At 36.9% G+C, this 11,102-nt stretch overlaps 1 protein-coding gene across 1 annotated transcript in view; it reads left to right on the forward strand.

The window, feature by feature from the left end:
• ZNF804B (zinc finger protein 804B) overlaps nucleotides 1-5,575 on the forward strand; it is a 138,366-nt gene extending 132,791 nt beyond the window's left edge. Inside the window, exon 5 of the mRNA XM_085310562.1 lies at nucleotides 1,827-5,575. Coding sequence (XP_085166688.1) covers nucleotides 1,827-5,505 — 3,679 coding nt within the window. The 3' untranslated portion in view covers nucleotides 5,506-5,575. The remainder of the gene's footprint in view (nucleotides 1-1,826) is intronic.
• The last annotated feature ends 5,527 nt before the right edge of the window (nucleotides 5,576-11,102 follow it).

An 11,102-nucleotide genomic window follows, 5' to 3' on the forward strand; every position in this document is an offset into this window, starting at 1 on the left:
AAGTATAACTGTTTAGTGCTAATGTATCGCTTTTATGGTTTAAACTATACTTTCATACAAATCCATTGAAGGAAATGTAACTGCCTRTGAGAAGATAAATTTATGCCCATGTACTTGAAGATGTGGTCTCAGACAGATTGATAAGGTTGGTGATAACCGGAAGGCTAGAGTCGGACTGGCAGGGAATCAGTGGGTCTGCTTTCAGAAAGAGCTAGGAGGCTACAATCCCTTACAGAGAGCCTGGAAAGAGAGCACTTGCTATACCTATTTGTTATGATTGATGGGTTCAGAGGCAGCTGAAATCCCTGCACTTCACTTAGGGATTCCTGATAATTCAGGCAAGAGAGGAAGTCAGCCTTTCTAAGCAAAAGTCTACACACAACTGTTTTCATCCCTGCATAACGCGTCTCAGGTTCCAAAAGAATTCCTTACAACAAGCTAATACATTTTGACACCAAAATTACTGTTAATCTGATTCACACAAAAACTGAGAGTGTAGCTTTATTTTGCTATTCCAAGGAGACTTGGAAAAGGATCTCTTCATATTCCACTTTCTGCAAGAGGTAATTCCTTCTTGACATACAAATTGGGGTGAATTGTATCTCCTGACGCTAAATTTGTGGCAAATGCAAATATGTTCTCAGAAATGCAGACATATTCTCATAGTCTGAGTTGACCCTACTTCAGGCAGTCTTTATGTCATTTTCACTGCTGGGGATCAATGCATTTTTATATCTTTTATAAAACATGCTAGTCTATCTGTACATAGCTGCTACGCAGATCTGACAGGTATAATTTACTTATATTTGCCTAAAATATTTTCTAATATTTTCTATTTTCTATTTTTTCTAATAAGCACTGCATTAGTAGCAAATATAGATAATTTGGCTCATGAATGCACATTTAAAATATTACTTGGAATAACATTTGCATGGTGGCTATATATGTCTCATCTCTAATGGAAAATGACGGTAATCTCRGTTAATCATCTATTGCAAGAAATAGATGATTTACCATCTGCTTGTTAAGGCCTTCTTAGAATAGGTTGAGTTTCAAAAAAAATACTAAAAAAGTAAAACACAATTTCAAAATCTGAGAGTTTTGGGGAAGAGGAAAGATGTAATTAATGGAAGTAAAATACAAGGGAAGAAAAGGTGACGAAGAAAGTTGAATGGTGGTTGATAATGTGAGTACTGAAGTTGCCATTAACACTGAGCGAAATTCCCCTCGAGTCCATTCCCCTTGCCAATATATGGTGATAGTTTTGGCATATCTCTTTGACTATTTCACAGAATCACTTTATTGCAGAAGGATGCAAAGATGTAATAAGAATATACTCTTTAAAAATTATAGGGCCTCCTCCCAAATGAAAAAGGTAAGCAGAATGGTGCATTTGCCTTTTCTCTTATTGAGTCTAATTCTGCAGATCCTCTAGATGGAAGTCTTATTTTCTACAAGGCACCATTTCCCACTAAAACATTGAGTTCATAAAAAAAATGAGAATAATGACAGACTAGATTCTCACTGGTATGAACTTGGATTGAAAAACAGTATTGTTTGTGGGACATGTACGTGAGCATAGAAAAAAAACGTTCATGTGCTGACTAGAAATTGCATCTTTTGCTGCACGTAAAGACAGCCTTTCCTTACAGAAGCCCACAGTGCAGGGCTAAACCACACATTTAGGAACTCTTTATAAAATTTAGGTTTCCCTTTTAGCAGCAAGTCTAACACTGTTCTCTACCTGACCGATATTGTCAAACTTGAGTCTGCTCTTTACTCAGTTACTTAATTAATACAGCAGTTTTTTATTTATTTTATTATAGCATCACAGCAAGCGGACCAATGCTTAAAGCCCCCAGATTAGTTGTGGAAAAGCAGCAATCAGCAGATGAAATTTTCCTATACAAGGGTGGCAAATTCACCACTGGTTCTCAAACCACAGCCACGGGTAAAGGACAAGGTTTCCCCAGAAGCATAGTAGAGAAACAGCAGCTTATCATTAGCAGGCACCGGTCACCCACTAAGAGACTCCACGTGCTTGGAAATCAAGTCTCACGAATGTTCCCAGACAGCATCAGCRCTTCTCAAAGGACAGGAGTGTCTTTCTCATTCTCTAAAAAAGTCCCTTTGAAGCTTGAGTCCTCAGCCTCAGTCTTCAGTGAGAACTCTGAAGAAGGAAATGATTGTAGTGAATCCCCCAACCATAAAACAAAACAAGCTCCTGGCACACTTTTGGAGGAGAATGGAAAAGCAAACTTGGATAAAGGGCCACCTATTCCAGAAGACCAAATGGTTTTGGATAACAGTGTATCAAGACATGTAGCTGCCAAACCTAAAATGCTAAAAGCAAATGATAAAAGCAGTGATAGAGAATTAAAAGAAATAGTCAGTACTCATCTTTCATTTTCCAAAATCAAAACTCAGCTTTCAAATTTGGATTTTTCTGGTTCACTTAGAGAAACGGAGCAAGACAGCAAATTGAATGAGTCTGAACAATTGCTGGAAACACTCATTTCACCTTCATGCCACACTAGCAATGTTTGTATACAGCAGAACACCTACAAGCACAGCAACACCCACCTGCCCGACCAGCTACCTGAGCTCCCACCACATCAAGCATTTGAGCAGGGAGGTGTCAGTGACATTAATGATGGTCCTGGGGAGGTCAAAAGAGAGCAATCTTTGGAAAATTCAGATCTTTTCAGAATTCAGAATGGGAATATGGAAACACTTCCAAGGGAGACTGTGGTTAAAGAGGTTAAGCCCCAAGCATTGCCTTTTCTTCATGTAGTGAGCAAAGAYGGCAGCACTGCTCTGCAGTGGCCCACAGAACTACTTTTGTTTACAAAAACTGAGCCCTGTATTTCATATGGCTGTAATCCATTATATTTTGACTTCAGACTCTCTTTAAACCACAGAGATGGTAAACAGTGTGAAACAAACAAAGCAAGCTGTAAAGAGCACTCTATAAATAAGAGTGCAGATGAAAATGAAGCCTCAGGTTTAATAAAACACAAGCAAATGTCAAATGAACAAGATAATCAGTTGTTGAAACCAAAGAAGATGAAAGATTCCCTCAACCCAAGAAAGGCCAAGCAAAAAGCTGAGTCAGACATAGGGAAAGAAATGAATGAAAATGGTCAAAAATATGTTTCAGATTATTTGAATGAAAATATACCCAAAGTGCCTGCTTACCTTGATGTCTCACAAAAGGATTATATGAGAGGAAAAAGTATTCATACAACAACACTGAGAAGATCTTTAAAGCATCATTTTCATAGCTGTGAAAGAAAGAAACACAACATTGGAAATGAAAGCATTTCCTTTTCTGCTTTTATGTCTAGGATTAAAAAATCTAAAACTGCAAAATGTCATTTGATTTATTCTGAAGAAAAACATGAAAAACAAAATGACTGCAGATCCATTCAAGACCTGTCCAGCTGCAGTGGTGACATAAGTGACAGTGGAAAAGATTCTGGTGGAAGTTTCCTCAGTTTTAAGTCCTGTTTGAACAGCAGGAATTCAGAAAATGAAGGATATGGAAGTTATACGAGATGTTGGAGGTTCTCCTCTCCTCCAAAGTCCTCCTCTGACAGACATTCTAGCTATTCTGACACTTCTGTTAGTAACATAAGTAGCTATATAAGCAGTTCCTCTAATCCCACATTGAGCAATCACAGTAGAAATCATTTGCTTTTTTGTTGCAAAAGAAAAAGCAAGACAGYTGAAAGGCACAAATGTAAGCACCGAAAGCACAACTGCTTTTTCACCTCTGATGATGCAGATGAGGAATACCTTTGCCATACTAGAAGTCAAAAGACTAGAAACTGTTCACAAAAGGGCACAACTGAATATCAACGATGTTCAAGACATAAAGTTTTACACCATAGAGACAGATCTAAACACAGCAGATGTAGACACCGGCATTTTGGCAAAGTGCATAGCAGAAGTAGAAGCTACCATATCTCCAAAAGTTCTTCCACCAGAGATTCACAAAGCAGTCAGAGATCATCTAGTTGCAGAACATCAAGAGGTAGCCGTTCAGGATCCTTCTCAAAAGACAACTGTGAGAATAAGCAAGAGGAAGATGCAGAAGGAGATTCTAACGCTGAACCAGGAAAAGCTGAAACTACACATTTTGACTCTCTGAATGTAAATTGCCAGTCAAAAAAATTTGATACCTGCTCTTCTGAAAACTTAGCAAAAGACATAGAGGGAAAAAGAAAGTCACTGTCAGCCAAGCTGCTTTTAGAAAGAGTGCAGTTCAAGAAAACCCAGAAACAAATGCGTAGTTCGGAGAGATTTTCAAACAGTTGCAGGATAGAATCAAAGGATCACTCACAAAGTCACTGTGCGCTTCAGTTTTCATCATCAGTAGATGACATAACAATGTTACCTTTGCCAGAGAAACTCCTAAGCTTAGATAAAAATGATATAAGGCATAATGAAATCAGTTCAATGGAAAACTGTGTGAACAAAAACAACTTTGAAGCTTCAGAGATAACTGATGTTGGTCTTTCAACAGGCACTGATTATGATCATCGTCTTTTTAAAGACATCATTCAAATAGGAACAGGCTATCAGAGCCCAAGCATGAAAAGGAACACAGCAATAAAGGAACAATCCAATTTCTTAATTAGTGATGTACAACCCTTTATACAAAGCTGTGACCCAGTACCAAATGATTTCCCTGGTGCTTTTCCCTCTAATAGATATTCTGTTGTTGCTAATTCAACAGAGACCAAAGAAGAACTACATGATGTAAACATGGACTTGAACCGGGCAGAGGGCAGTTCGGACTCTCTTTGTGACAATGCTATGCAGAAGTATGATGAAACAGTAAATGACCTGGAAGCGTACAATAAAGCCACCTCCCCACCTTTAACACAGCAGCCTATAACATTTTCACCAGAGGAAATAGATAAATATAGGTTGCTCCAGCTGCAAGCTCAGCAGCATATGCAGAAACAACTTCTGGCAAAACACCTTAAAGTTTTGCCTGCCCCAGGACCAGCTGCCTTCTCTGCAACACCAGCAGTTCCCACTGTCCCCGTTCAGCAGCACGCTACTGTCACCACCATTCACCATACGCTGCTGCAACGCTTTGCTGTCTCAGCATCAGTACATCCCCACACCAGTCACCTCTCTCTCGCACACCTCCATCCCCTCTCCCATGCACATTTCTCCCCCATATCACTTTCCCCTCTAGCCCCAGCCCTTATGCCTACCCACCCCGCTCTGCTGACAGGACACCCATTACACGTGGTCTCTGCCACCCCTATTCACCCTTCCCCACTGAACTTCCCAGCATTGCCACATGCTGCATATATGCCAGCCTTATTTGCACCACACTTGACTGCAGCTACAACCGCTATACATCCAAATCCCTTAATTCATCCTCTATTCCAAGTGCAAGATCTCCATCACCATTCTTGCTCTAGCCAGACCCAACAGTTACCCACAATAAAAGAAGTTTTTGGTGTTTCTAGCTATTTAAACTAGCCCRCATGATTATACCATGGCTCCAAAAAGAACTTTGAAGAAAGATTATTATTCAGAATTCAATCACATATCCGAGGGGAAATCTACTGTTTTGTTGAGAGTACATCAGCAAATACTTTAAAGTCCAGATTCTGGCTGCCAGCATATGAATGTTGATTTGGTTCTCATATTGTGAGTAAAAGCAATTTTAAAGTTTTTCTTCTTATTTTCACAAGAAGTACAGGGTCCAGCTAATGTCAGTCTGCAGCAGGTTTAGAAGGAACAGTCTGAAATGAAATCCGTGGCAGTCATCAGGAGCAGGACCACAGCACACAAGCACAATAGGACCAAGAATGTCAGAAGTGACTAGTGATTTAAGTAGTGCAATTTAAAGTAGTGCGAGCTTGACACACCTCAAAGATTTGCTTTTGTGAGCATGTGCAACAGCATAATACTTGGTCATTTAAGATATCTCAGACTGAGCAAAAAAAGAAGGATCATAAGTCCCTGGTTCAATCTCCTGGCCAAAACACATTGGAGAACCTGATTAGTGATGGGTATTGAGTTATACTGGAAGAAGAAGGTGACAGCAACATTTCAGATACTGTAGTGATCTCATAGCTGCTAAATGTTACTTAAACAATGTAAAGGACCTGTAGTCTGGCCACAAGCACATAATAAAAAATTCTTTAGTGTAAGGAGGCTTTTTGCTGGCACAAGCAGACTGCTACTTTTCTCTTCCGTGCTGGCATAAAAGATAGCAAGGTAAAGAAGTAGATGAAGCAAGTTCTTTGTCRTTGCTTGTCTGGGGCTGTGACACTAGGATATGTCAGGGCTGGAATTCAGACACCCAGCACTGCAACAAGACTGATGCTGGGCTTGAATCTCAGAGGGCCCTGGCCAGCACTGCAATACTTCTTTCTTGCCAAAAAGAAGTATATGGGAGAATCTTGCCCAAAGAATATGTAAAAGTCTTTAGCCTTCTTCACAAACAATGTTCATGGAAAAGTCTGACTGGACTGAGCTCATCTCCTCGGACTCCTAGTGAGGGAACAGTTAAAATTTCATATTTCCAGTATCCATGTGGTTATTTTGAAGAAATGCAGCACTGTAGGGGGGCTTTGATTAGGGAAACTCCCATATAATGATAGGACCACAGGGATGACCCTGTAAAATCCTACTGAAATTCAAAAATGTGGAAGTACTCCAAGCAGAATGTGGCCTGCAGGTCAATTTTTGTAGACAATCCTGGGATAATTCTCAGCATTTCTGTGTATACTGAATCTAAACAAACATGCCAAGTTTTTAATGTGATTTCCCAAACTTCCAAGACTCAAACTGAAGTCCTGAATCTGCAGTGTATGAATGAATGCGTCTAACCTTCARAGTACTGCATGGTTGTTTGTGTTGAAATCCCTAGGAATACCCTGTATTTGGAAATAGGTGAGGGCATCAGCACCTCTTTGAATGGCACTTTCTGACTTTCTTTATAATGTTTCTACTCAGCACTGGGTATTTAGTATGAAATGAAGTTCCTAATTGTGGTTAGACTACAGACCTGCTTCTCAATATGTGAAGGACAGTGAAGTGTCTGACAGACAATAGTTGTTTGTTTGGTTTGGAAACATATTTGAGATAATTTCAATTCATTTGCAGTAGTTCAGTGCACAGCTAATAATTCAGAAATGATTTAAAAAGCATTAAAAAAAATAGGGGGAATTCTATTTCATGACATAGGGCTAGATAAAGATACTGAAAAATCTAATAGTGATTAAGGTAAGGTTGAATATCTAAGATACTGCTTAGGACCAATTTTCTAACTTAGCTTGACTAAAAGTCAAGCTAGATTGATACAGTGCTGAAGTATTTTAATTTATAAAAGCAGCTGGTTCAGTATGAACTGATTCTAGGCCAAAATTTTCAAAAGTGTTTACTAACTGTGACTATTTATTTTGCAATTGATTTGCAAATTTAAAGTTTCTTTAGTAACTTAATATTTTAGCCATCAAATAAAAATGTGTGGGAAAAATTTTGGAACTGAGCAGAAACAAACCCTTAGGAAGGAACAAAAAGTTGGTGAAACCAACACCTTCAAACTTACTTTGGTTTCATTCACAGCTGATTCATTTATTCCTTACAAAACTGCAGTCTTGTCATTTTGAAATTACTTATGCCTGCTGTTTAATTTTTATTCTTTCAATTACAGAGAAAATTTTATTAAACTTACTGCTTCAGAATTAAGGAAGTCAGAAAGTTTTTGTGAGAAAGATGTTAAGACTAAAGAGTCTCATATTTTTAAAATTTTCTCTTTTATTTTTGGCTGAAAATGTTTCCCAAATTAGATCTAAATTTACACATAATTTCCATCCTATGGAAACTTATTTTCTATGAATCCTATGAATCTATCACATTTCACTGAATGCTACTTATCACCTGCTTGTTCAGAGTGAGTGCCCTGACTCAGTGGATAATTTGAAAAAATTAGTTATAATTTTATAGATAAAATTGAGCATTGGGTCTGAATTGAGCATTTTATAGGAACAGGTCAACTTGTGCTTTGGAAGAGGCTGACAGAGCTGCACAGCCATAACCATCATTTCAGGGACTGTTACAAGCCTAAAGGATGCATACCCTGCCCAACGAATTTTTAAATTTATGGGGCCAATTTTGTTCCCATTCAAGATAAAGTAAGTGTCCTCATTCTCTTTAATGGTTCTTTTGAAATATAAGTAGGTAACATTAAAAGAAAAAGTGGAAGGGAAGAAATGACAGCCTATTCTTAAAGGTGTATGTACACATTTTGCATCCCTGCTTCTTACAGGCATGAAAAGTATTGCAAAAATTCCTGTGGCAAAAAATCTATGGCAAGAAACCCAACCAACAGAAACCTAATGACATCCTATTAAATAGGTCATTTTTGGAAACCAATTCCATTACTTATATACCTTTCCTTTATTGTATGCACAAGCAAATGAGATTCTAGAAATGAACCAGGAAATCCATGCATAATTTTTATACCAACAGAGATGATCCGGTAAGGCAAACTTATAGACAATAAAAATTTAATTTAATTACTTGGAACAATGAAAATTGCAATCTTGATAGGTACTGATGGAAAAAGAGAGATTAAGAAGGGGTAGAAACAGCACAATAGCCAAACAGCCATGATAGATTGGATGAAAAGAATGTCCAATATATTTCTTAGTACACAGAAGGGATTTTATTGGAGAAATGTATTAAAATTATCAGCACAGCTGAGATGATGCGTTTGCTCTACTTGCTGCTTTAATTATTTTTCATCAGTAATTTATTCTAAATATGTAACATTATTGTTATTTAAAGCATACTTGAGCCTGATCTATGGAGCCATGCTACAATTCTGATTTTATTTAAACTAGTTTTTAAAAGAGTTATACTTTCCCGATGGCAGAGATATATACACTCTAAGCTAATAATCTGTTTTAGCTTGATTGTATATTCTTGAGGTATAATCCAAGGAAGTAGATCACCCACACTGTAAAATTCCAATAACAAAAGTTTCTTGAGTTCCACAATGATGAAACTTCGATTTTTTTTGGTAACTGAGACACTTCTGGAAAACATTTAACATGTATATTTGTCATGCAAATTTGCATAAAAATGCAATTTGACCAGATTGATTTTAAAAGTGTTAAGTTTATATTTAAAACTGAATAATACTCTGGCTAGTATAATATGTAAACAAGTAATTTTGTTTTGTATCCTCTGTATAAAGTGTTTTATATTATACAGTAGCTAAGTGAATTGCACTATTGTACATGCAATGCGGCTTTTTTTTTAGGTTATTCAAGGAATTCCTGGGAATGTAGTTTATTGCAATAATATTTTTTTTTCAATAAAAAGGCTTACTGGTATAAAGAGTGTCAGTCATGTATTTTTAATGTAAAGCATACCAAAAGGCAGCGACATAATAAAATGCAGAATGATGCAAACATATTCTGTATTTTAATCTGCATAAATGAAATGCATTTAATTCATCCCTGTGGCTATAATCTTGAAATTTCTTAGAATGTTTCCTAAAGATTTTAGTATGTGTTACAAAAGTGGGTTGTTTAAATGGAACTGAAAATAAATATTCCTTAAAAAATGATTCTATCTATGTGGTTTTTGCAAGCACTTTTAGTGGCTCAACATCCTCCTGGATATTTTTATGCACTAATTAGTTTATTTAGAATTACACTCATAACTCACTTGTCAGATTCCCCAAATAATGTCTTTGAGCTACAATTCCTAATGCTTGGGTTGTCCTTGACAAACATGTTAACATTAGGATCTAGAATTAGGATTCATAACATTCATGACGTTAGGATCTAAGAAGCTGCTATTTATTTATTCTCCTTTTAACCATTCTGTAAAACTTACTTCTTTTATGATATTTATCAGCTATTTAGTCCTTGTTTTCCCTTTTACCTTATCTTTTTCCACTTTGCTTTTTCCCTCAGTCTTTCATTTATATAGTAAGCTCTTTGATGGAAGACTTTAGGTTTTGTTATTTAGTTACTTGGAGTTCTCAGACCCTGTTACTATACAAATAATAGCTATAAGATTAATCAATGCCATCAGTAAGTAGCTTCAGAAGTTTCGCATCTCTAGGTGAGTATAAAGAATGAGAGAATGGAAAAACATGAGTCTGCATGGGTACATGCAGTGGATACAATTATCTTTCAAGGTCGTGTGACAGAAAACATATTCTGTGAGGTCTGACTACACAGCTGGAAATACTTTCACCAATCTATGAGACCAAATTGATGTATGATGCAGTGTCATCTCCTGAATCAGGCATTGAAGAAAATCTTGAAATCACAGCAAATCAACAGAAATATTATTGATATTGGTACATGAAATGTATTTAATTCCATTCAATTTTGATTATTCATCAGGTTGATTCATTAAAAAAAGCGAATATTCAGAATTCTTTGGACAAACTTCAATAAACRAATGTGAAGTACCTCAAGGAAATCCCTTGTGAATTAGTATCAATAGTATTAGCTGTTTTGTAGCTTGTAGCAGAATTAGCTGTATTGTAGGCTTCCAGTCGAGATCAACTCTCATCTGTTCGTTGCTGAACAAACTCAGAATCACATATATACTGCTTTTGGCTAGGATGTGACACATGAAGAAATGAAGCTTTCCATAGCTTCCTATTCCTGGGAAAGCTAGCCAACCAAGCTAGCYTTCCCAAAAAGCAAATCAAATAGGAGTTGTCATTCAAGCCATCAAGTTTTCAGCAAGTAAAATCTATTCTGTCCTGAAGAACTTGCACACATAATTTGGGCAAATAAATATTATCCTTTGCCAAGCTTGAAGCCCAGGACTATTTAATAGCTTGAGCTGAACTTTAAGTAAAATACTTTAATTGTCTATACCACAATTCATCTATTCAGGCCTAATCTACATTTTGAACCGTTACCTYCTTGAGAATGAAACAGTAGTGGTTTTCCAGACTTGAAGTGTCTCTTATAACCAGATGGATAGATTATACAGAGAAAGCAAATATATGTTTTATTTAACTTAAAAATGGAAAGTTAATAAAGCTGATATTTTGAGATAGTAAAAGAAAAGCAAAACATATTTGTAGC

This window comes from Rhea americana, unplaced genomic scaffold (assembly GCF_003343005.1).
Source record: "Rhea americana isolate MKP2758 unplaced genomic scaffold, rheAme1 scaffold_32, whole genome shotgun sequence".
In the NCBI taxonomy this organism is placed as follows: domain Eukaryota; kingdom Metazoa; phylum Chordata; class Aves; order Rheiformes; family Rheidae; genus Rhea; species Rhea americana.